We start from the raw sequence: 27,891 nt of genomic DNA on the forward strand, positions 1-27,891 counted from the left end.
AAAAAACTTCAACTGGAAAATGCCTACCTAAGGGAATGCACTAGATTAAAAGTGGTTCCCAAAGGTTTAAGGGTCTGGTGCTTTCCTACTGGTTTACAGCAGAACTCTGTTTTGTACACTGAATTAGTTAACTTATTTGATAAATGTGGGCTCGTCCTTTCAGAGCTTTTAATTAAACATAACAGTGAACTGGAACTGTTATTCAAAGACCTTGCATTTCTAGACTCTACTTATGGTCCTCACGGATGGCATAGCAACATGAGATTTGAACATTTCAGGAGTTACACTAGCAGTGACCAGCACATAACAAAACTGAAAGCTGGTAAACTGAACAAGCTGGACAGGTATGTTCAGGACTATGATAATGGTCTGGCCTACCCTAAACCTCCTGGTTTATACAAAAAATGTAAAGTCCCACGAGGGGAAAGTAACAAGAAATGATCACACCCTCCTGAAGTAACTGGCAATGATGAATGTAGGTTTGAAGAGACTGAATGTGATTTTAAACTATGATGCTGAATTCCCAGAACTCAGGAGAAGCAAAAGAATTAGGAACAAAAGCCATTACAACAATAGGCAGCAACCACAGGGCGGTTACCAACTGTAGGTTTTTCAGGGGGCCAGGCCAAAGAATAGGAACTGGAGAGCTTAGCATCTCCACTAGTGCCTTCTGGTCACCATGTTAATGTTAATGACTCCTTCATCAATGTAAGCACCCCAACACCAGTGGACTCTGTTCAAGAAGCAGGTACCTATACAGTGGTTGTTAACCAAAAAGACTTTTCAGTACACAATTATTCTACTTTATGTATAAATGAAACTACAAGCTGACTTATTGTCTAAGGGAATGACTTGTACCTGGTAAGAGATTTAATGTTGTAGACACTATGTTACACCTGAAACTTTATTTAAGAAAGTTGAATTTGACCTTACTACATGGTACTACCTCCCAAACTAATGTCAGTGAAGGCAGTATTTTTAAGATCAGCTCCTACTTACAACCCCCCTTTGCACCCGAAACTAGCAATGTATGAAAAAGTTTGTGAAATAGATCTGTATAATCTAAATAAGAACAAATACACGCCAGCTCAAACACTTCACAACATGAACCAAAGTGACCATGATTGTTTATTGGAACTGCAAGAACATGACGTCAGGGTTATGAAACCTGACAACGGGAGGGGTCGTAATCATGGACTCTTCCCCATATAGTGACAAAATGTTGGCTAGGTTAGACACAGAAAATTACACAGAAGAGTCCCTTAATGAATTAAATGCAGCATACAGAAAAATCTATAGCCAACTCACTGACATATTTGTAGAAAGAAGAATTGACCTTTCCTTACATAATTATCTTAACATCATTAGCCCAAGGGATACCAGTGTTCTTTGGTATTCCCAAGATCCACAAGAGCCCCTCAGATCCAACTATGAGGCCCTTAGTGGATGGAAGACACTCCATTACCGCTGCTTGTGCCCAATTTTTAGACCATGAGCTAAAGAAAATACTGTGTAATGAAAGCCAAATTTGTAAAAAGACTCCGGGGCTTTTTTAGAACAAGTGAACAAAACCAGGCATGACGCAAGTGACATCATGGTAAAAGACCTGTACATGGTCATCCCACAAGAAACTGGTCTTGAGTGGGTGGGTGACCTACTGTTATAAAAAGTTAACCAGGAAAAAATTAATTTAATTTTGGAATTATTAGAAATTGTTTTAAGAAACAACTATTTCTCCTTTAATGGCAGGTACTTTTTGGAGACCATAGGAGTAGCAATGGGTTCAGCGTGTGGTGGGGCATTTGCGAACATGGTAATGGCATACTGGGAAAGAAATTATGTATTTCAGTCTCAGTACTATTATAAGGTCAAACTGTATTATAGATATCAAGAGGATATCAGCTAGATATGGAATGGGTCGCTGGTTGATTTGGAAGAGTTTTTGAGATACCTTAACACCACCACTACATTCCTGCAGTTCACTTGGGTGATTAACCTGAATCATATTAATTACCTTGATGTCCACTTATACAAAGACACACAAAATGAAAAGTATGCTACTAGGATCCATAGGAAAGAGACCTACTGAATCTTGTTTCTATATTATACTAGCTCCCACCTCAAGCATCAAAAGAGGTCAGTAGTTAAAGGGCAATTAGTTCAAACAGCCTGTATGATCTCCAGAGAAGAAAATTTTCTTCTATAATGTGACAACTTGTAGTTGGGGAAAACACACTAGACAACAGCCCCTCTGAAGTTGAAGAGGGGAGACCTGAGTTGGAAAAAAGTACTTTTTGTAGATCTATGGTGCTTGCATTCAACTCCGACTCATACCACTTGATGTCCATTTTTTATAAGAATTGGGACATTTTAATGGATGACTTGGACATCAGGGCACAAATAGGAGAAAGACCTATAGTTACATACAGAAAGGGCTCAAACTTAAAAGATCTTCTTAGGAAAGGTTCTTACTACACTAGAACAGGACGTGTAGAGATGCACAAATGTGACTCTTGTAACTGGTGCCACAAGGTAAAATCGTGCAGCAAATTCACAGTGAATGGTATAGACCATTATGTAAAAGGTAAATATAACGGTCACTCCAAGGCAGTGGTCTACATAGCCACATGACCAATGCCTAGCATTTTATGTAGGCAAAACAGAAAGGAAATTTAACGCCAGAATTTATGAACACAACTATGCCACAAGAAAGAATAATATTAACAATGCATTAGCGATGCATATTCAAGACAACACTGGCCACAATTTCACATTTATGGCAATAGACCATGTAGACATCAGTGACAAAAAGCCTTGGGGACTTCAGTTAGAGTTAAAGGAGTTAAGGTGGCAAATCTTACTACAGGCAGATAGATGGCCAGGGATAAATGACAGGATTGCCATCTCTCCTGTACTGAAATTAAAAGCCCTAGAAAGAAACAAAATATCTTAAAACATTTGTTAAGCACAAGCACTTTTGTATGTATTTTGCTTTGGGAAACATTTTAGCATTATGTGAATATTTAACAAGAGATTTTAAAAATGACTTTGGTTTCCACTCATGACACAAGTATGAGACTAATAATTCATCTTTTAATTTCAAGTTTTAGTTGTAGTTAAGATGTAACAGTTTCAGCTGTAACACAGTCATCAAGGGGTTAATTAATGTTATATCTCAGTGTTGCTCAGCTAGCTGCCTCTCTTTGCTTACCCAATCAGAGTGTCTTTTATATGTATATAAATGGTTGTCATGGTGTCTGGTGAAGTTAACACTTGTTTAACAAAAGCGCTCACGTTTTATTTGTTTTTCTTCTGGATTTTTATCATTAAATACAATTTGGGTTATCATCACCTGAGTGATTTGTGCCTGTGAAACTCTGCCTGCCAGCATTTTTATTTATTTAGTTTGTTTTGTTTTCTAATTTTTGCACTGTATTTTTTTTGTTCAACATCAACATAGACTCTGTAGTGGCCGGGTATATGACGATATTGTGAGCAGACTTTTTCATTTGTGCATTCTGTTCGTGATTATGACTGGGAATTCAATTGATTTGTGACATTTTGATAGTAAACCATATAAATTAACTGACTGCAACCTCCAATCACATCTCCGATAGGTTTGGTGCACTTGGTGAAAGCTTCCATCTAGGATTCACTGTGAGAAAAAGAAAATTCACTTTCCACAAAGTTGAAACCAAAAAAGTTACTGTTTGGCGGTACATTGTTTGTTTTCAACTGACCACAAATGGTAAAAAAAAAAAAAAACATAAATGTGACACTAAAGCATCAGTCATGTTATGAAATATGGCTTTACAAGAAAAAGTGTCTGAGAAAAACTGGATTTTTGGTGCCTTTGTTACATTTGTGGAGGTACTAAAAGGCATTTACCTCACTTCGTGTCATTATTACTTAGAAAGACATTAAAAGGACAGAGAAAAAAAAGAAAAAGCAACTGTAAGTAAAACGATTTTTCTTTCATGATATAAACAGCATGTTATACAGTATAGCATTTTCAGTGATTCTTTGAGGAATAAAGATACTAAAGTAAAGAAATATTTTTCCCTTTTTACTTTCAAGAAATGTAAGCATTACAATGTAAAAGGAGAAGAAAGGCTGGACAAAAGCACATTAAGTTGAAAGACTGTAATCTTGGACTGTTGGGATAGGGGATGTGGGGGAGGGGGTAAAGTACACTAATTATAACATATGTAGAGTTGATTGGAGTGTTTTTTGTTTTTGTATATGTGAATGTCTGGGTTAATGTCCTTGGCTTAATCTAGCAAGTTTTTTTGCGTAAGTGGCCTTTAAAATAGGAGACCACAATTTAATGACCAGTTTTCCTTTAGCAAATAAATGTTCAGTGTGAGTCGAGAAGTCTGCAGCTGAGAGCAGCTGCACATTCGGTTCTTATGTTTCCAAGAAAACTGCAGGTGTAGCCAATAAAGATCAAGATGTCTGGACATTGTTTACTGAGAGAAACACAAAATTAAAAAGTACAAGGGCAAGCAGCTTACTAAAAAATAAAAAGTTTGAAATTATTGGAAGTGAATAAGAAATAGCTTTTCTAGTAACTAATTACTTCAATGCATTTACTAAAACAGTGTACAATTTAGTTTTATTTAAAGATAGATTCACAGACTGTTATTAGGTTAACAAACCAGGGGGCCTTTCTAAGCTTATCCAAGTTTTCCCGAAAGAATAACGACCTATATTCAAACAGGACACTGAGAGACAGGCATTTATAAGCTACCTCTGTCCGTAAGGGACAAGGGTGCCAGGCCAATGTAAATTTCCTATTCCCCATCCACTGACCTAAGCTGCACTTAAATTGGGTAACAGACACACTCAGATTCACACGAATGGGAAGCCTGTTCCATAGGACTGGCAGTCTCTGGGACACATGACTCTTCAGCCTGCTCTGTTTAAGGAAAAAACAAAATGTAGGCCCCTAGACCCTGCATTGCTGGTACTGTCTGACTTACGAATATGCAGGAGATTCATATGTGTGGGGTTTGCAGACACTTTGTAAGCCAGGCATAAATCACCCCTCAGCAGTCTATAGCAGACTGAGTAGAGGGAAAGGGCTTTAAGTCACTATACATAAGGCAGGCTTGTTATGCCATGCATTCTTTTTGTAAGGAACCTCTGAGATCACTCTAGCTACTGCATATGCTTGGTCAGGCACATACCGAAGGAAGAACTGTACGCTATGATTAGTCTGATAAGGGCACAGTACAGTGGGATAATGACCTCTTTGGACCTAGATGTCATGCGCTTACATACAAATTGCACAAGATAAAAGGATTTCCTCAGCACTGTGGCCACATGGTGGTCAAAGGTGAGGCTACTGTCTACATGCGTACTCAGATCCCAGATAACTGGGTTGACTCTTAGGGGTGTCTTATCAACATGGTAGTTAGCTGGGATTGTTGTCTACCCAAAGGGTACAACATGTATTTTTTAGACATCCAGTACACTTTTTCTTAACGTAAAAAGTTGATGTTTTCTGAAAGCATACAAACTGTTTTTCACACCTAGGAGAGGAAAAATAAGACAACAACAGACAGCAATTCATGTAAGTAGGAGCACAGGCTGCAACACTTGCCTTAGCATGGATAACCTTAATTTTTTAGGTTAGTTATTGTCTGTGGGTGCAGCTGCTGATCTGGGACATTTCTTCCCATCAGGAGGGTTAAACTTCATTATTTGAAGATATGTGTTTAAGTTAATAAGTTACGGGGGGTGACTGCTTTTTTTGTTTCAGGGAGTTTTCATTAAAGTTATTTTTTGTCCTATCCATTTGAGCATGTCACTTTTTACAAGACTTTTTGTTTTAAAGGACCACCATGCCAAACATTAGTTTGTGCATAAAACAACAGCTGGAAATTGAAATTAAAAAAGCTGTCATATATATATATTAGATGGCAATAACTTATCACAATGGCTACACTATCTATATTAATTTTGTAATGTGAATGGCCTTACAGGTATAAATATAAAGGTAAGAGTACTGAATTATATTAAGAAATGCACAGTGCAAATAGCAAAGCTACAGGATATACATTTGGAAAGAAGTAAGCATGTGAACTTGATAAAGAAAAGATTTCAGGGTGGATATTAAACACAGTATAGGGGACAAAGGAAAAGTGGAGAACTTACACTAATTGCTGGATGAACTCCAACAATGATAAAAGATGGAAAAAGATAATGGCAGATTTGTGGTAGCATGGGGCTACTGTCAAGGGAGGATAATTAAACAGTCATGCATTTATATTCCACCTAAACCTGCTACTGTGGAGTTTAAGGAAATTCTGGGGAATAATCAGCTTTCAGGAGGGAATATTACTTATATTTAAGAACTCGAATTTGATTTGCAACAGTGAGGATGTATCTGGGAGATTTAGAAGGGAATATATAACAAAAAGGGTCTGTGGCTTATCAAGTTTGCAGATGACTAAGTTGGCTGCCATCACTGACTCCCCAAATGATGTTAACATACTGCAAATGGGTCTCACAGCTACAAATAACTGGTATCAAAGTCATGGCCTTAAATTAAATGCAACTAATATATTATCATACCATTTCGCAAAAACATGGCCCCTACTGATTCCCACATCAGTGCCAAGCCTCTAAGCACACAACCTGTGGTGAGAGACCTGGGTGCTTAGGTAGCCAACAATCTCACATTCGACCATCATGTGGCGGCAGTGGTCAGAAAAGTCTTTTACTTGGTTCATCTCATAAGTAAAGGGATTGCATCCAGAAAAAAAGGAGGTTATTACCTCTCTGTACTCCTCCCTCATTAGGCTTATAATTGTGTATAATGCCCCGTTTGGTATGTACCAACACCTGCACCAACTGGAAAGGCCACAGAAATGCTTCACAAAGAGAATCCACGGCCTCCAACTATGTCCTATGGTGGAGAGGCTCAAATCACTATCACTCTACTTGGTATCACACAGATTGCTCAAGTGTGATCTGTGTCTCGCCTACTCCAACTCCTTGCGCATTACCTGCTCGACAGGCCTAAATCTAATATGCGATATCAACAAAACCTGCTGGAGAGACAGGTTTGTCTCCCAGAGGCTGCCCCGTCTCTGGAACAGACTCCGCATACATGTCAGAGTACCTCGCTGACCCTCTTCAAGCGCAACCTTAATGACTGGATGGGAACCACAAATTTGTCCCATGGGTTCCACCTTTGTGCCTCATTGACAGGGTCTACAAGTGATGACTGAGGCTAATTGGCTAGGCTTGTAAGGGCCCCATGGTCATTAGCCTAGTAACCTCCTATAATCCTAAGAGGGCAGATTTCCTAAGAAATTTATTAAAATATTTGGTATGGAAGACATTAATTCAGTAGTAGAAACTCCAAGAGAATTTGCATATTATCCCCCAAGGTACAATAACTGGGACAGACTAAACAAATTATATTTCACTGGAGCATGTGCATTTAATTGAAAGCTTCTATACACATGCAACTACTATTTCAGATCATGAGCCAATAACAGCTGAGATAAAAATACAGGGTAATGAGGTAAAAATAATGCACTGATGCTTCCCATCTACCTGTTAAAGAGAGAGGAATTTAAGGAATGGGTAGTGGAAACTACTCAATAGTTATTATGGAAGACAGAAATTTCCTCAGAAGTTACAGCTAGTGAGTGGGATAAAATTAAAGTGGAGTTTAAAAATAGGGTAGAAAAAAAAAGAAAAATGATTTGGTTAAGAAGTAACAATAATTACTTAGAGAGGCTGACAATGTTAAAGTATTGCAAAATAAGGGGAATCTCAAAAGAAGAAGAGGTGCAACTGCAGAGTGCTAAAGAGAAAATAAGGGATATCTGGATAATGTGCATGAGTTTAGAAAGACTGATGTTAAGCAACTGTTTTTTGTTAACAATGAAAGAGCACAAAAACTTTTAGTGCAATGACTTAGACATCAGAAAGTAGAAAAGGTTGCTGCCAATCTTTGTGACGCTATAACAAGAAAGATAACCAGATCTCCTGCAGAGGTATTAGAGACATTTAGGAAATTTTATGATTTTCAAAAGATCTGTACAAAGCAGAGAAATGTGGAAATCAAGAAAAATGTAAATATTTATGGAAGACTTAAATATGCCAAGGTTAAAGGTAGATGAGGTTCAATAATTAACAGTTAAGACTGGAACAGATGAGATAAAAATAGTGATGTACAAATCAATCTGCAGGAAAGTCTCCAGAAATGGCATTCCTGTGGAATTTGTTTAGTTAAGAAGAAAGAATGTGATAAAAATATGGAAGGTTTTAACAGCATTTTAAAAGGAAGTGAAGCGCCAACAACCTGAATGAAAGCTGTGGTGGCTGTAATACCTAAATATGGTAAAGACCTATCACACCCAGCTTTAAATAGGCTCATTTTAATTTTAAACCATGACTATAAAATGCTTGTATCCACAATACAAGAAAAGAACGTCAGAATTGCTGCCAAAATTGATAGATAAGGATCAATGTGGTTTTGTGGAGGGGAGGCAAACATTTGACAACATTACAATGATGTTCCAGAGGGTATCAGAATGCAAGAAAATGCCACTGTTGTCGGTGGGTCTTGATGCACACAAAGCACTTGACAAGAGTAAGTGGCATTTTATGAGTAGAGCAATGTAAGCATTCACATTCCCAGATACAATAATAAGGTCAATTAGGAAGATGTATGATGGATCGAAAGCAGAAATTAAAGTGGAGTGCTTCTCTCAAATAATTTGTGTCTGAAGACAGGGACCAGGCAGGGGTGTCCTCTTTCCCCTTTGTTATTTGTGTTATAGTTAGGGATATTGACAAAGGAAATAAAGGACTCAGAAATTCAAGGACATAATTGACATGGTAATAAAAATGGCATGCTAATCAAAAAAGATTGCTTTATTTGCAGACAATTCTATTTTGTACCTGATAAAGCCAGAAAAGGACATCTCAGTTTTGTGGAACATTCTCAGACAGTTTCAAGCCTTTTCAGAATACAAAATTAGTGAAGACAAACCACAGGCTATAGCTGTAAACTATGCACCCACACATAAATTAGTTCAGAAAAACCCATAGTTATAAGGACATGATAAAATGAAGTACTTGTGAGTTACAGGTAAAAAGGATTATGTTACTGCAGATAAGGATATGTGGGAAGAGACTAAACAAAAGATAATACCAACACGGAGAAACTGGAAGCTATTGTTTATGGATATAAACAGCAAGATACAAGCAATGAAAATGTGTTTAGTCCCTTTAGTTTTATACACACGTCAAGCATATTTTTATAAACCAGGGGAGACGTTGTGTACAATAACTAAAAGAGTTTAAGGAATTTATCTGGGGGAAGAGGGCAAGAGTCAAGTGGGATAAGCTGATCCTTCCAATAGGAGGAGGTGGTTTAGGATTACCTGATTTGAAGGCATAATTAGAGCTACATAGTTGAGGTTCATATACATAAGACAAGCAGAAAGTTATAATTCAAAGTGTAAAGCAATGATGGAACAGGGGAGAAATTCAAGAAATAACGAGTGGGATTTCGAATGCAGATCCTTAAGGAGAATAACAGCCATACTAAATATTATATTCATAAAGTAGCAGAAATTATACTAATAACTATTCTAATAACTAAAGCTAACACAAGAATAGAGAAAGGAGATTCTTTCGATAGGCATGACTGCAATCAGGGGTACAGAGAAAAGGCGAGAGGGGCTAGAATTTACTGGAGAAAACTGGCAAAGGAACCAAGGTATTGGGAGCAAATAAGAGAGGGAAAGGTAAGAGAACGTGAACAGTCCAAGCAAATGGACTGTAGGCTAGAGACTGCCTTCGCTATCAAGGACTGATAACAGTGCATAGGCAGAGAGAAAGGAATAATGGAATCTTGAATGAAAGCTCTGCTCTGGTAGAGTTTTTTGCTGAATCTACAACAGAAGCTGCTGTTAAAAAAGGAATAATTAGTAGGGTATATAAAATGTTGTATGATAACTATAGGAATCATATGTGGTTAGAAAACATTATATCCCTTCTTTTCCTTGCCTTCTCACTTAATCCTTATAACCTCCCATCTTACTTTGTTTCACCTGCGAATATCCACCTTAACAGACTGAAAGTGTACACATTCCAACTTGATTGCAACTTCTACACACAAATATTAACTCTAACATCTAACCCTTACCTCTTCTTACTTATGTTTTGTCTCATACAATGGCATAACTGGAAAAATCAGTACATTCTAGTAACTACTGTATTTTTAAACTTCATAACTATGCAACCATGTTAATGGTGGTGTTTACCAATGTAAATTTGCATGCTATGTATAAATCTTATACCTGCTTGTTATTTGATCTGTGGAGCTTTTCTCCCCAGGCCTCTGCTGAAAATGGACATGTATCCAGTCGGACTCTCATGGTCAACAAATGTAAAAAAATAAAATGAGAGACTGGATAAGCAATCCACAAGGAAACAATGGGAGTACATATGGCTCCCAAACATGCAACAAAGTCTAGAAGAGTTAGGATTTTTGCTTGGAAGGGTTTACATAGGTATTTTTTACCCCAAGCAGACTCCCAAGAATTTTTCCTCACATTGATGCAGTTGGCAAATGTTGAGGGGTGACAGGAAAGAAAGGTAACTGGGAACCTATATTTTTGGGAGTGCAATGAGTCGGTAGTCTGCAAGAATTTCTTACAGAGTACACTGTCAGAAATATTGGGAGAGCAAATGGATTTAACTAAGGAAATTATTATTTTTTTTTTTTCTGAGCTGGGATACAGGATCTGAATTGCCTAGACACATTAAGGCCTCGCTTAGCTTAATTCTGGTGGCTGCCAAAAAAGCAATTATTACAAAATGGAAATTGTCTAAACCAATTGTACTTGAAGTAGTGAATATTGTGACGGAGATAAAAAACATGAAGTGGGATCTTTAGAAAAGATTAGGAGCAAATTACATAGAAAAAAATGGAAATTTTAAGAATACATGCAGAATATTTTTGACCAGGAGTGAGGTTTAAGGGAAGGCAGGAATTGAACAATTTATGTCATGCTGGATTGATAATTGTGCAAAATAATATACATGATGTACAATGTTTAGAACTGTGAATGTGTTCATATAATATGTTTTCTTTCATTTAAAAAAAAGAAGTTCTATGTATGTAGTCCATCTTGCCAAACATTATTACGTGTGGGTTCGACTCAGCCGCTTTTTGAAAGGCGGAAAACTTCTGACTGGCTCGTGGCTAGGAGGTATCCCATGGTGCATGAGCACATTCCCCAGATGCTACTAGTCTATCAGGATAGGACAGAAAAAAAGGACAAGGTAAGGAAGAATAAACCAATAAAAACGCCCTTATGGTATAAACCACTGTAGAAAAAGGGAAAACTGTTTCCAGATCCTCCAGGAAGGGGGTTGGTGGGTGGGTTTGTAATAATGTTCAGCAAGATGGACTACATACATGGAACGTTACGGTGAGTACATAACTTCTTTATGTTATGTAGTCCTATCTCGCCTCCATTATTACGTGTGGGACAGCGTCAATAGCATTTGTATGGGTGGCTCACTTGAAAATACTCCTGATTACCGTGGAAGTAAACGAGGCTCTACCCCTGGAAGTTAAATCCAATTTATAATGAGAAATGAAGGTATGAGGGGTAGCCCATGTTGCTGCTTCACATATATTATCAACAGGCGTCCTGGCCTGGAAGGCAACAGAAGTAGAAAAAGACCTGGTAGAACGCGCTTTAACTTTAATGGGTAACTCTTTCCTCTGAGAAGTGTAAATGAAAGAAATACAATTGGAGATCCAGTTCGACAGTGTGACCTTGGAATCTGGCAAGGCCATTCTCATCTCAGCAAAGGAAACGAATAACTGTTCTGATTTTCTAAATACTTTGGGGTTCTGTGGATATAGAAATGCAATTGCCAATGCACATCCAACTGATTAAATCTATACTCTGCTTTATTGGTGTGATTAGGGAAGAACACTGGCAATTTGATTGTTTGGTTAAGTGAAAATGAGAACAAACTTTAGGGATAAAAGAAGGATTGGTCCGGAGAGAAACTCTAGCCTTGTGAAAAATTAAATATGGAGGTTTAACTGAGAGGGCTTGTAGTTCAGAAACTCCTCTGGCTGAGGTTATTGCTACCAGAAAAAGAGTCTTCCAAGACAGGAATTTTAACTGACAACTATGGGCTGGTTCAAAGGGTGGCAAAGTAAGTCTAGAAAGGACTAGATTCAGATCCCAGGGAGGAATGGGGTCTTGAACAGGAGGTCTTAACATCATGGAACACTTAAGAAAGGATTTGCACAGTTTGTGAGACATAAGATTGGAATCATTAATCCCCACATGAAAATTGGATATTGCTGCTAGCTGAACTCGGAGTGTAGCAGCTGCTGAACCCTGGTGAAAGAGTTCTGAAAGGAACTCTAAAACAACAGTAATCGGAGCTGTAAATGGATCAACTTCTCTGTTACCTGTCCATATAGAAAATCTCTTCCATTTACTATGATACAATTTTCTAGTGGAAGGCTTGTGAGAAGAGGTAATAATATGGGTTACAGCTGGAGACGGATCAAGAAGCCTGACTAGTGACAGAACTGGAGCAGCCATGCTGTCAGTTTGAGGGTGTGGAGGCTGGGGTGAAGAGAACCTGACGTGTGTGTCAAGAGGTCTGGCACTGGGTCCAGAGTCCATGGATAGTCTAACAGGAAGGCTCGAGAAAAAGAAACCAAATCTGACGAGGCCAGTAAGGAGTGATGAGGATCATCTTGCTTCCCAACAACATTGCTTTCTCTATGACATTGGGAATGAGTGGAAAAGGAGGAAAAGCATAAAGGAGACCTGGGGGCCAATCGTGGACGAGTGCATCTCTTGCAGACTCTCCCGGAGGGAGAATGAGGGAGAAATAGGTGCTGCATTTGGTATTGATGGGGCTGGCAAAGGGTTGTCCCCACTTGTGGAAGATCAGACGGGCTACTTTCTGGTTCAAAGACCATTCGTGAGGTAACAATACCGCCCTGCTTAGCTTGTCCGCTATCATGTTGGATGTTCCCGAGATGTGCGTTGCAATGAGAAAGCGCTGGGAAGAAATCGCTCAGTTCCAAACTCACAGGGTCTCTCGACATAAAGGGTATGATCTGGTTCCCCCTTGTTTGTTTAGATACCAAATCACCGACATGTTGTCGGTCTGGATAGCTATCGTCCCTACACGGAGAAGTCGTGAAGTGCGTGCAACTCTAGAAGCACCGCTCTCATCTCTAGGACACTGACATGCAGATGGGCCTCTTGTTCTTGCCATGTGCCTCAGACAGTCCTGCCTAGATAATGCCCCCTCCACCCTATCTGGGAGGCATCCGTGGTCACAGTGGCAATGGGTTGGTGCGGTACAAAGGGAGTCCCTGTGGTAAGATGACCTGGCTGAATCCACCAGCGGAGATCCTTTTTGCATGAATCTGTGATCAGTATCTGGTGATGCAGAGGCAACTGCTGAAAGGACCACTGGGATGACAGGAGCCATTGGAGTATCCTCATATGTAGTCTTGCTAATGGTACCAAGGTTATGGTCGACGCCATTGTTCCAAGAAGTTGCAACACCACCTTCGCTTTGACTCTGAAGGGGAAGTATCCTGTAAATTTGCTGAGCAAGATTCTGTATCTGTCTGTTGGTAGTCTGGCAATCACAGACACTGTGTCTAGGTTTGCTCCTATAAAGGTTATAGATTGAGTGGGAAAAGTTGAAGATTTTTCCCAGTTTATAGATTCCCAACTGGGAACAGAGCTTGACTGTGGAATCTCTGGATTGAATTAGATGATGCCTGGTGGTGGCGGTCAGGAGCCAATCGTCCAGACATGGAAAAACGTGGATTCCCTGATGCCTCAAATGAGCTGTCACTACTGCCATGCATTTGAACACCGGAGGGGCTGTGGCGAGACCAAAGGGCAGCGCCCGAAACTGGTAATGATTGGCTCCCAGCTGGAAGCGTAGGTAACTTCTTGATGCTTCTTCCATCATTATGTGGTAGTAGTCATCCTGGAGATCTATTGAGCACATCCAGCTATCTTTCCCTAACAGAGGGAGTATGGATTGTAGAGCGACCATTCGGAACTTGAACTTCTTTACATACTCGTTTAACCTGCTGAGGTCTAAGATGGGTCTCGAGTCTCCTGTTCTTTTTGGAACTAAAAAGAACCAGGAGTACGTTCCAAATCCTGTCTGGTCTACTGGGACCTTTTGGATGACTCTTTTTAATAGCAGCTTTTCTATCTCTATAGCCACTTGATCCCTGTGATCGGGTGGTACATCTGGGATCCTTTTGGGAGGGCGAGGTGGAAGGGAAAAGGGTATAGAGTAACCTCTGGTGATAATGTCTTGTACCCACTTGTCCTGAGTGAGATTTAGCCAGGCTTCTGTGTACAAAGACAAGCAACCCCCGACTGGCTCCAGAGATACACAGTCGGGTTACACATCACGAACGCTGATAGGAATCGCGACCTCACTGATTTTGTGGGCCTGCCTCGAGGGCGATGTCTACCATTAGTTCCTCCTCCCCTGCCTCTGAAGGAGGAATCACCCTGTGTATCCTGGAAAGGTCTCTGATTTCTTGAACCACATCTTACCTTCCTTCTGACCTTTAGTGTAAGGTCTAGAAGGAATGATAAAATGGACTCCCATGGCAGAGACAGTCTTTCCTTCCTGTTCACACCTGGTGAAGGTATCTTTCACTTTGGGTCCAAAAAGAGAGGATCCATCCACGGGTGCATTAGTGAATGTAGACTTGAAAGGCTCAGCATAGACGCAACCAGGAATGTCTCCTTAAGGAGACTCCTGAACCCGCTGCCCTACTCGCACCATCGGCTGCATACGAGATCAGCTGTATGGAGGAGTAAACAATGGATGTGACAGTAGCCAACTGAGTAGACACTGTAGATGGGACTGCTTCAGTAGAGGTACCCTGAAGAGCATCTCCTAACTCCTTTAGGAGATCTCTCTGAAGTCTCGTAAAATGTGATAGATAGTTCAGCGATTGGATTGTAAAAGCCGCAGAAGAGAAGATACACCTCCCGTACCAATCCATCGTTCAGGATTCCTTATTGGGTGGATGGGATAGACGAAGAAGTCTCTGCTAGCTCCTTCTTAGTGGCCTCCGCCACCACCATGGCATCAACAGGTAAACCCTTGGATAAAAATCCTTTGTCTTTAGGGGCAGAAAGAAATTTATTCGGCCTCCTGGGGACCAACCGGTTCCACGGCATCAGGAGTCTGCCATGCTTTCTGACTCACAAAATCCAGTAAATCATCAAATGGAGGAGACACCCATGAAGCTGAGGGCTGAGACCCGAAAGCCTTCAGGAACACTGACTCCTCATCAGACAGGGTAAGGGTGGGCCAGCCGCCTCTCTGCCTGAGGATCTCCAAAAAGTCTGCAAACAGACACCTTCAGAGGATGACTTAGGTGACCCCTCCGACTCATCGGTGTCAGATGTGAGAGACTCATCAGGGGAGTCTACATGCTTCCTCTTACATGATCTCTTCCGAGGGGGCTCTTCAGCGGGGTCCTCTGGGGAGGTCTCGGCAGATCGTGGGCCACCCAAATGGGGGTCCTGAGGCTGTGGGTCTCTGCCATCCCGGGGGAGAGAGGATGCCGAGACTGTAGTCGGTGCTTGAGGGAGTATAGCATCAGTGCTTCTACGTGGAGCGGATGAACTATCCAACATGCTCCTCATCCTCACAAAGACAGATTCCTCCGGCTCCGAACGATGCCCCGGCTCCGAAGAGAGCGTAGGTGTCGATGGCTCCAAAGGGATCGGCTCCAAGAACAATGTAGGGTCCGAGCTCACTCGAGCTGATGCACCAAGAGGGAGGCTCAGCACCGAAGAATTTCGGTTCCAAGTGTCCCCCTCGGGGCCGACCGAAGAGCTTCGGACCCTAGACACTTCAGACGGCGCCAAGAGTGTTGGAGCAGAACTTGGCTCTGAGACAACCACATGGGGTGCTGGAGTGGAGGACACCACTATATTCAGTACTGACAATATCGGCTCCAAAGGCCCAATCTGGGTTGAAGGAGGAAAGACAGCAGGATCAGTGGCAGGCGTTGGCTCTGAGATCGAATGGGTCGGAGCCGACAGACATTTTGGCAAGGCCAATGACTTGAGGAGTCTAAGCAGCACTCTCTCGATGTCTTCTTCAGATAGGCTCCTGGAGGATCTGGAGGACAGTGCGGGAGACCTTGTTCTCTGCAATATAGGCGATTTTAGAGTAGGGGAGACCGGTGGAATGTCCGATGACCAGCTCCGAAGAGGACTGCTGGTGATCAGCGCCGAAACACTTGGGTGCCGATACTGCAGGGTCTATTTCCAAAATCTCAATCGGCTCCGAAGACTGTGGAGCCGAAGAGACAGAGACCAACTCCGATTTTGGCAACTTCTTTGGAGGTACAGAGACAGAAGTTGAGGCTGGAGAAGGCCGTTTAGAGGTCTTGTCCTTCCTAGATGAATGTGACCTAGCAGAGGAGAAGAACTGGCTAGGTCTTCCTCACAGGAAGGCTTTAACATACCCTTCAACATCAGCTTATTCTTCCGTTCCTGGAGTACTCTAGGGCTGAAAGAATGACAAAATAGACAAGTTTCTTGTAAATGTATATCCCCTAAGCAGTACACACACATGCTATGTCCATCGGTGATGGACATTTTTTGCGAACATTTAACACATTTTTTAAAACTTGACTGCTTGTGTTCCTTAGGTTCTTTAGACATAATGGCGATAGAAAAACCAACACACTCGCACAACAAGAAACGAACCAGATCCTCTAACTTAAGCAGCTCTGGCCCTATCACCAACAAATAATAAAGGGGTTACTCGGTTCTCTAACTTAAATGAACCTAGTGCAAGAAAGGAAAAAGGGAACAAGCTTGAAACCTCTAACTTAAAAGGGTCTAGCCAAAAAACACACACTCTCGGGATACCACACACTAAACGGCCAACAGCCCCAAGTAATTTTAAACTGCAATATGTCAAATCCGGTTAAAGACACAAATTGGTAAATACAATAAGACTGTCAGCAAAGGACAAGGACAGAAACGACTTCACTAGAAACTCCTAATAAGCAATATAATAATAAATTAGAATCACTTAGCCACGGCCAACCAAAAGAAGCAACGAGATCTAGGGAATGTGCTCATGCATCATGGGATACCTCCTAGCCACGAGCCAATCAGAAGTTTTCAGGCTTTCAAAAAGCGGCCGTGTCGGAGCAGAGGATCGGCTCCGAACCTACACGTAGTAATGGAGGCGAGATAGGACTACATAACATTGTATGTTTGCCTTTGTCTTACGTGATAATTCAATAAAGGTGTTAAAAAACTGCTTTACTGCTTCTCCCTCTAGCTACAAAGGAGTCCATTCTCTGTACAGTAACCTTTTGTCCAAACACACAGTACAGACTCTCAACCCTTGACATCCTGAAACCTCCTTGGCTACCTCCCTCCAGTTTTATAAAGTTTGCCCTGAAGCTTTTGCCTGTTGCAACTTTGTTATAATCCTCTCCAGCCTTCCATTCCACAGTAAGTCTAGCATCTTTTGACAATTATGTCTCATACTAAGGCTTATTGCTACAAATTGTTACTTCCCCTGAACAGCTATGATCTTGGCTTGCTGTTATGACTGTATTCCCCTCCTGAACCAACCACATCATCAGCCTGTACTGGAAGTGTTGGTTATGGCCAAGTCTACCAGTTACGACATCTCCACATGCTTGTCTCCATGTCTGGCTGCAAGTAACTGCATGTACTCCAGGTACTGTATCATCAGTCATTTCTTTTAAAGATGTCTGGATGGATATCATCAGACATTGCAACCTGCTTATATCCTTGCTCACCCCTCCACCCCCAACCCGGTACTAAAGTACCTTGGCCAATTGCCTCTGAAAAGTATCCATACCATGTTTCGAAATGGAATGGGCAGCTCGGGTAAGTAATGCTCTTGTTGAACTTCAATCTTAACAATAATCAATTATTATACAGCAGCTCTCAACAATAATTTCTTTACCCTCTACTGGAATAAGGTACAGACCCTTCTCATAACTTGAAGCAACTGTGGTTTCAAGGCAACCCACAAGTACAGTGGTACTATCTCTACTAGACCCCTTGTGTGGCTTTTGGTCCCCATACTATTTTTGTGGGCATTTCCTACTTAGTTACAATGGAAGTATCGAACCTCAGGACAATGGCATGTACTCAAACCAGTGACTTCCAATTTTGTCTGTGGAATCTGAGGTGGTGGTTTAGATTGTACCCTAGGACTTCCCTTATACCAGTAATGTTAGGAAACCTCTTTTTTCAGTTGTGCCCTGCTTGCTAAACACGTCACCCATTTTCTCCATCCTTTCTGTTGAGGCATATTCTCAGTCTGTCAAACTGATCTTTGTCAAACTGATCTTCATATCCTCTGGAAAACTATTGAGTACCTGATCTCCAAACAGAATGTCTTCCCACATTTTAAACATGATATTTTTCGGGTCTACTTTACACGCTCAAAAGCTGAAAAACCCGAATCCAAATAGCCCGACATGTAAAGAGCTAACCGTGAATACGTCAAACGAACGAAACTGCGAAAGTGGAAATATCGAATTTGCATAGTTGGCCCACCTGCGGTATAGCACCGTAAGGCAAGTGTGCGATAGTTACGGACCTTATGGTTAGGGAGGGGTTTTTAAGTGCATAGGTAGGTAGTGTATGCAAGGTTTTGTGTAGGTAATGTATGTAAGGTTTAGTGTAGGGTTTTGTTAAGTGTATGTGTGAGGAATATTTAGTTTGTTTGGGTATAGTTCTGTAGGGGAAGTGTGCAGTAGTTACGGACCTTAGGGTTAGGGAGGGGTTAAGGATAGTGCATAGATAGGTGTGTATGTGGGGTTTAGTGTAGGGTTAGCAGTAGGGTTATGGTGCTTTAATTTAGGGTTAGTAGGGTTTTGGTTAGTGTATGTATGTGTTTTTTTTATTGTGTTTGGGTAGGTAGTGTGTTGGTCGACTATGACGGTTCATGGTTTTAAATTTCGTCCTTTAGTACGTTTGACGTATTCACGGTTCACTCTTTATGTGTCGTGCTATTTGGATTCGGGTTTTTCGCGTTTCAAGCGCATTCCCAGGTGAGAACTGCCCTCACTAAGGCAAAAAACACAGCATCCATGGGACCGGATGGTGTCCCCGGCTGTGTGCTTCACGAACTCGATGATGAATTAAACCCACAGTTTGGACAGCTGTTTAATCTTAGCCTCACCTCAGGATACGTACCCAAGGAGTGGCGCACAGCGACTGTGGTCCCACTTCATAAGGGCGGTGCCTCCACAGACCCTGGAAATTACCGCCCCATTAGCTTGACAAGCCTTATCTGCAAAGCCATGGAGAGGATCATAATGGAACTCATAAATAAAGACATAGGGAACTTGCAGACTTTGGATCCAACCCAGTTTGGCTTTGTCAAAGGCAGATCCTGCCTCTTAAACTTGGTTGACTTTTTCGAGACAGTCACCAAGGCCATTGATGAGGGAAAGGCAGTCCATACAGCCTACCTCGACCTGGCAAAGGCCTTCGACACAATACCCCACTCAGGTATCATCGAAAAACTCATCAGCTTGAATGTATACCCATACATCACAAGATGGGTTGCAAACTGGCTAAGTGACAGAACCCACAGGGTCAGAGTTGCTGGAGCCATGTCAGACTCAAAGCCTGTCACAAGTGGTGTCCCACAGGGCTCAGTCCTGGGTCCACTCTTGTTCGGCATCTACTTTTCTGAAGTACAAGCAAACACAGGAGGGTTATGGCTGACAAAGTTTGCAGATGACTGTAAACTAGGCGCCATAGTCGAAAACACATCTGACACAGATATCCTCCAGAAGGGCCTCACAGAAACGGATAACTGGTGCCAGAGCCATGGCCTGAAGTTAAACGCCAAAAAATGCATAGTCATACCCTTTGGGAAAAACAAGGTTACCCCTAGCTACCATATAGGTGGCAATCCACTGAGCACAGAACAAGTCATCAGGGATCTGGGGACCCAGGTTGACAGTAGCCTTTCGTTTGACACTCATGTTGCTAAAGTAGTTAGGAAAACCTTCTATATCGCCCACCTGATCATGAAGGGATTCACATCTAGATCAAGGGAGGTCATCGTCCCCCTGTACTCATCACTCATTAGACCTATGATTGAGTACAATGCCCCATTCGGAATGTATCTGACCAGACACCTGCTGCAGCTTGAAAGGCCCCAAAAGTTCCTCACCAAAAGGATAAAGGGTCTCAAAATATGTCTTATGCTGCCCGACTGAAAGAACTCCAGATCTATTCAGTCTCATACCGCTTGCTCAGAGGTGACCTGTGCCTGACATATAAGGCTATGTCAAACCCAGATTTGATGAATATGCTTCACCTCAAAAAATCTAGATCCCTCAGAACCACAAGGGCGGGAGACTTAAACCTTGACACGGTTATAAATAGAACGTGCTGGAGGGACAGATTCATCACCCAGAGACTCCCTATGCTGTGGAACAAAATCCCGGTACATGTGAGGCAGAGCACCTCTCTGGCCTTGTTCAAGAGGAATCTTGACCAATGGATGGGAGATTGCAGATATACCCCAGGGATTACTTCAGTGTCACTGCTTGACAGAGGCACAGCAAAATGATAGGCATAGTTTTTATTCAAACTAAAGGGGTGGCGAAAGCCACATAACTATGGGCTAGGCTTATAAATGCCCTTGGGCAGATAGCCTAGTATGAACCTATGAACCTATAAAGTAGACCCTATTTTTCTAGGTGGGTGAGTTGGTACAAAATGAAGTGCTTACTTCTGCAATGAAATTGCTGACCCTATCTTTTAATTTTATTCTATTTATCTAAATTTTCTTCTGTAGGTTTTATGTGTAAGCTTAAAACATTCTAAAAGGGCATACTTTGCAAACACAATCACCATCTAACATGTTGCTAATAACACAAATAGTTTTCCTCATGAACAGAAGAGTTAAAAACCTCACCAAATGCCATTGGTTAAATGGTTCCAATTATGCACACACTTTGAAATGCCCGAATAAAACTATCAAAACCTCCTATCCTTCTCACTTACATGCCTATGGAACTCCCTTCCCCCCACCATTCGCACAATCGCTAGCCTCCCAGTTTTTAAAAAATCACTACACTCTCACCTAATATCCACTTGTGAATGCTCCTGCTCCCATCCCTCATAACCTACTCTTTTTCACAATACCATTTCTCTACTCCTTCTTTTAAATCCCTTATAGCAAAGGCATGCGTGTATGCCTGCCTGCAGCATACATCTCCCTAATTACACCAGTAATTTCTTAGCTCTCTATCTATCCTATAGAAAAAAAAAAAAAAAAAAACCTTCTAACTTTGATTTTGTCTATATTTGGTCTGTGTCTATACTACTCTCAATGTAAACTTGCTGGATTAAGTGTTATAAAACCAATTTGTACAAATGATAATCATTGTAATCATCATGTAATCAAGTGTGCTACTAATTCCTGTATAATCTAAATGTGGAGCTTTTCTTCCCAGGACTCCATTGAAAATGGGTTCTCAAGGCCCAATGGCCTATCCTGGTAAAACAACTGCAAATAAATAAATAAAAATAAATAAAATAAATAAATTCCTGCTTGGAACTGAGAACATAATGTAGTACTGACCTTGGCATTGAGGGTTGAGTTCCCCCCTTACTATTCATATGGGTTTGTGAAGGGGCAGGAGTTCTTGCTCAAGCAGATGCTGACCCCTTCTTTTAATACGCTCATTCTCTCTACACAATTTCATAGCAACACCTCCTTTCCTCCTCTCTGGCTTAAAGTTATTTAATCTCACACTCCCTTTACAGCTCAAGTTGCTTCATTATTTCAGTTGTTTACATTTTCACTTCTCATCTCCAACTATGCATCTAGTCTCTAAGTAAAACTGAATTTTAAGATTGTCTGAGGAAACACAGGGTGGTCTTTTAGTTGTATGCTGCACACCTCCAGTACCTACCAGGCTGCCTCCATGTCCATTGGGTTGGACTCTGCACACAAGGCAGCTATACTACATTTTTCTTATTCAAACCACTATGTAGGAGTAATTTCAAATTATACCCTAAAGCAGTTTTGTTACTGAAATCCTGGAATATTCCTCAGAGCTCATCTTGCCAATGTCTTAACAGCAATGACTTAACTGCTGTGCAGTGTACATTGCCATACATTTTACCTTGTGGCTGCAAGACTACACACACTTTTTGGTCTGAAACAAAATGTTCAGCAGGCTATAATCGTTTGATTTACAAAACACCTACACTGTTGCAAACCACTCTGACAAGGACACAGAGGTTAGGGAGTCTAAATATCACACCATTGCCACCAGTGTGATGGACAGCGTGGGTTATGGAGCTCAAATCCACTCCAGTGTTACCTAAATAGGTATGTAAAAAGGTGATGGTCATTAATAGCTTACAGCAAATACAAACTAGCATACTGGGTTATGACCAACATCCAAGTACCATCTTTCAAGCCATATAGCAGGGTTGCAATCACAAACTCACCAGGATTTTACCCACCTCACTCTAAGTCCAGGGCTTTTCAGTGCCAGCTTAACAGCAGCAACTGAAACGTAACCAAAATGTTTTTGAAACACATTTGTTATACTTCACAGAAGGGGCTACTGATACCTCTCCAATGATAGTACCCCGTACCTGTATTAATGGTACTCTGCCACAAATCAGACTGATAATCTAATAGCAAGATCTGTTACTCACCACTCTTTTAATGAGTCAACACGTTACATTATCATAGCTGACAGTGAAACAGTGGTTCTCGCTCTCTCTTTTAAAAGAGTGGACAGTGACAGTCACAACAATGTTGTGAAGATACCCCTTCCCTAATGAAACAAGGCATCAGTCGTAGATTTTATAAATGGACCCACAAAAAACAGAACACTATTTTACTTCCACAGAGAAAGGAACATGCATTATTTTTATATGGACAGAATGTTGGCAAAGTCTAACTACATCTGTAAATGTTATTTCTATTTAATTATGTTTGATGAACAAAGTCTCAGGATGTAAATAAAATCCATGAAGTCTATAATTCAAGCATTCCGATGTGGCTTCTCCTGCCAATTAAAATTCTCAAAGTCCAGACAAACGGACAGAAAGCAGCAGTGGCACTGAAAATACACTCCACTGTTAGCCACATTTTCAAAGTCTAAAATAACAGTTCCAGACCAGAAGGAAAAAGGGTAGCAGTAGATTTTACTCAGTAATGTTCGCCTCAGTATGTTTATATAGGTGAGTGTGTGTATCTATATGACCTATCTGTGTATATGCCATGAGAACAGTGAGCATGCATGTCTGTAATATGTACACATGCTGCTTAAATGTGACGGGAACGGTTTATAAATTAAACTTGCCCTATAACAGTCTGCTCACCTGCAGATGCATTCATACAACTGCATTTTACCTGTGATGAAATGGGCAATTACCTCAGTCAAAACTGACAACAGAACTACAACCAAGGAAATGTAATAAATGAAAAGTAAGGCTGAACACACTTTACAGCATTCAACAACCTGTGGAGTTGAAAGGAACTGACTTGTTTACAAAAATAACACACAAGTATAATTATGGAAAAAAGGATTAAGAGTCAAACCTCATTTCTTTCATCTATATCTTTGCATTTTTCGAGAAGTGCTTTCACAGCTGCCAAATTGTTATCTTCTGCAAAGGTATGCAGGCTATGGGATCCTAGGCTTGCCATCTTTGAAAAGTGATCTTGATATAAACTCTTTTAGCCCTGAAAAAGAAAAAAAAGCATACCTTAATCTCATACTGAAGCATTTCCCACTAAAACACATACATTTCATATTACTACTTTGGTTTGGTTATGAATTCTGCTACTATAGTAAACTACAGACCTAAGCTCCAAAGACCAGTTTCCTTTTACAACTCTGCTAACGTGCAGTTACTTATTTTATTATGTTAGATTCATAGGTAGTTTCTAGCTATGTGTTCTTGGAAATCACTGAGAAGCCAAGTCCAGTTGGCAACTGCACCAAACCACTGTCTGGTTAAATGACTTGTTCAAAGTTACACAATAGATGGAAGATGGGGGAAATCAAACCTTGGACTACATGAAAGCTTGTAAATAATTGCCAGCCTTAGTTCTCCGTGCTAACTGCCAGACTATTAGTAAGAATACAAGACTACTACTTCATGGAAGGGTGGAAGACTCCTAAAAAGCTGAATGAGACAGTGGTACAGAGCAATTCAGTAAGCTCAAAGCTTCTTAGGACAAAGCAAGGATAGGAATTAGTAAGATAACGCAGCTATGGCAGACCTAACAGCAGCACTAAGATGGACTTCTTACACGGACATTTTCATACACTCGTATTTAAAAATATTTGTTAAAACAACTTAATTAGAAGTAAATATGATGTATGAATTTAACATATCTTGGTATGTCTGCTAGGTATGTCCAGTAGATTGGTTAGATTTGTCCTAAATTTACACGTTTAAAAAAAAAAACTTGCCAGATACCTAGACAAAGAGTTTTGTCTGTAGATAAAAAGCTATAATGTGATCATAGCAAATATAGTCAAACAGGAATATTACTGATCTGCTTTAACAGTGTTCCTGTGTTTAATCAACGAGCATGTACTGAATTTAGCAAGATCTCAGAAAAACAGGAGTGAGAAGTTTCTCCTTACTCCCAAGGCTGTGTGATCTGTCAGTATTTAGAAATGAAAGAGTATGGCATGTTTGTATGTATGTCAAATTCAACTTATTGCTGCACTTGGTTTCACCACAATTTTTCTTGGTTTGTTATTTAGCCAAGGATCCCCAAAAAGTGCTGCCAGCACAGGGATTGCGATCTTTTTTTCTAGACTGGATAATATCACACCAGCATCTCTAAGTAACCCTTGATGCAGGAGCTACATGAAACATAGGCAACTTCCACGTGTCAGACACATTTGCTGCTAGCTAACAATGTGTCAGCAGTTTTAAATCATGCCTGTAAAAAAAGGGTACACTTCTAGAAACTTACCATATACAAACATTGGCAAAGTTTATAGTATACACTGTTCAATTTAATGGTTTATAATTCTGATAAGTATGTAATTTAACCACTGCTGCACCTTTTTAAATAATCACTGGTCATCATAAAAACAAGACAGCAAAAAAGTTATTACACACAGAGACAAAAGGTAAAAAAAAAAAAATAATAATAATAAAACAAATAAATAAATAAAACCTTAGTTAACCGGTTCAATAACAAACAGTGGCCATATGAATATTGATGCATCACAAGATGCCGATAATCCACTGATGAATACACAAGTAGTCGAGTAAGCACAAAAGCTGGCACAACCAAACCCTGACAAATAACTTACCCAAGCTACCTTTTGCTATTTCTTAGCAGAGCTTTTGATTAAAAAAAAAATTGTCTGAGAATCTAATGGCGTAACCAACTTTTCCATTAAGGGCATAAAGTGTTTCTACTTTACAGTTAAGCTGTCTAGCTCCTCTGAAAATTCCCATTGCATTATGAAAGTCACATTCCGTACAAAGTATTGTTGAAAAAAAGGGAATCTCAGAGAACAAGAAAGGAGCAACTGCAGCTTGCTAAAGAGAAAGTACAGAAGGATTTGGACAATATTCATGAGACCTTTTAGCACAATTTAGGCAACTAAAAGCAGAAAGGGTTGTCGCCAAATTTAGGGAACCTATGACATGACAAATCACCAGAGAACTTATAGAGGCATTAGAGATGCTTTGAAAATTGTACAAAAGTATGTATAAAGCAGAAGACTGTGGAAGCCAAGAAAGAGCACAAATGGAAACACTTATGGAAGGCTTAATTATGACAAGGTTAGAGGAAGATGAGGCTCAGTGACTAATAATTAAGCTAGGAGAGGAGACAAAAATGACAATGTATAAACAATCAATATGCAGGGAGGTCTCCAGGAACAGATGGTATTCCAGTGGAAGTCTGGCAGTTGGGAGGGAAGAAAATGATAAAGATCTATCAGATTGTGTTTAACAGCATTTTTAAAAAGAAGGGAAATGCCAGCACCTGGGAATAAAGCTGTGGTGGCTGTATTACCCAAAGAGGCAGCTTCATACAGACCCATTTCAAATTTAAACCACAATTAAATACCATTTATTTCTGTACTAAACAATGGCAAATGTGTTGCCAAAAATGAGAGATATGGATCAGTGCATTTTTGTAGAGGAAAGGCAAATATTTGTTAACATTACTGATGATCCAGAGGGACCAGAATGTAAGAAAATAACTCTTACTGGTGGATCTTGATGCACAGAAAGCATTCAGAGTAAAACTGATTTTATGAGTAGGGCAATAGAAGCATTTGCATTTCCTGACACAATCATATTCTTCTTTCGGCTTTTCCCGGTTAGGAGTCGCCACAGTGGAACTCTGGTCCGCTAATGATTGGCAGTAGATTCTTTTTAGGGGTGCCGAGGTGCCAGCTCGACGCCCAACCTTCAGCAAAGGCACACCCATTCTACGCATGTCTTCTGAAAGCCACTCGACCGTGGGGAGGACCATGCAGACTCCACACAGAAGGCGCTCCAGCCGAGAATCGAACGGGAGAACCTCTTGCTGTGAGGCAACAACGCTACCGTTGCACCACCGTGGCTTCCCATTTCAGGTCAGTTAGGAGGATAAATAAATAATTGGAGGAAAGAGTTAAAGTGGGAGGGTTCCCCTCCAATAAGTTATGCCTGAACAGAGTAACCAGGCAGGGGTGTCTTCTTTCCCCTTTGTTATTTGCTTTATATTTAGAACCACTGGCAAAGAAAGTAACGCAGAAATTTAGGAATATAATTGGTATGGTAATCAAGAAAAGTTGGCTTTATTTCATATTTTGTACTTGATAAATCCAGAAAAGGGCATTTTGGTGTTGTGGAACATTTTGAGATATAAAATTAATGAAGATAAAACAAAGGCTGTAGCGATAAATTATGTACCCACACACTAATGTGGGTCAGCTTTAACAATATTTATGGGAACATGATAAGTTGAAGTATTTAGGAGCATGGATTAAAAGAGCTTCTGTTATAGCAGCAGGATATTTGGGAAGAGACTAAATATGATGAAAATAAAAAAAAATGAGAAACTAGAAGCTCTTATTTGTGGATATGAAACAGTAAAATATAAGCAATGAAAGTGTTTTTAGCCCTTTAGTTTTATATACAGGTCAGGCAAATTTTTATCAACCAGAGGAGAAGTTGTAGGCAATAATTAATAAACAGTTGAAGAAATTTATCTGGAAGGAGATGATGGCAAGAGTTAAGTGGGATACGTTGATCCACCCCCCCAAAAGAACAAAGTGGTTTAAGATTATCTGATCAGAAGGACTACTTAGAGTTACAAAGTTAAGGCTCATATACATAACACAAGCAGAAATGTGTTAATTCAAAGTGGAAAGGAATGAGGATGAAGAAGTGTGTGTGTGTGTGTGTGTGGGGGGGCTCAAGAAATAAGGAAAGCAGTATTTTCGATGTAGATTCTTAAGGAGAACCACTGTGAAGGCTGCCAGTCCAGCTAGCTGGAATTTTGTAAATAATTCTATGTCATTTGTGAATAGTAATATGATTTGTATGCCTGTCCTACAAATGTAAGAAAACTGTATGTTATGTGTTCAGCTTCAAAAGTGCAACCACAGTATACCCTACTGAAAATAAGAGAGTTAACTCTTGCAAACTCTAAGAAAATAAGTGAATTGTTTACGATGGCATTTATCTTAACTAGGAGACTGAATGTCTGCAGCTAGAAATTCTTTCTATTGTCTGGAAACAGAAATAATTACAGGTTTCAAAGATAAAAGTGTGCAATTCT

At 40.4% G+C, this 27,891-nt stretch overlaps 1 protein-coding gene across 3 annotated transcripts in view; it reads right to left on the reverse strand.

The window, feature by feature from the left end:
- Positions 1-27,891, reverse strand: part of KIDINS220 (kinase D interacting substrate 220) — a 2,951,961-nt gene that overhangs the window by 2,553,872 nt on the left and 370,198 nt on the right. For all 3 annotated transcript variants that reach the window (XM_044073258.1, XM_044073248.1, XM_044073241.1), the window contains exon 2: positions 23,680-23,823. In XM_044073258.1, the coding sequence (XP_043929193.1) occupies positions 23,680-23,787 (108 nt within the window). In that variant the 5' untranslated portion in view covers positions 23,788-23,823. The remainder of the gene's footprint in view (positions 1-23,679; positions 23,824-27,891) is intronic.

Source organism: Protopterus annectens, chromosome 1.part1, assembly GCF_019279795.1.
Source record: "Protopterus annectens isolate FY-2018-M chromosome 1.part1, PAN1.0, whole genome shotgun sequence".
Taxonomy (NCBI): Eukaryota; Metazoa; Chordata; order Ceratodontiformes; family Protopteridae; genus Protopterus; species Protopterus annectens.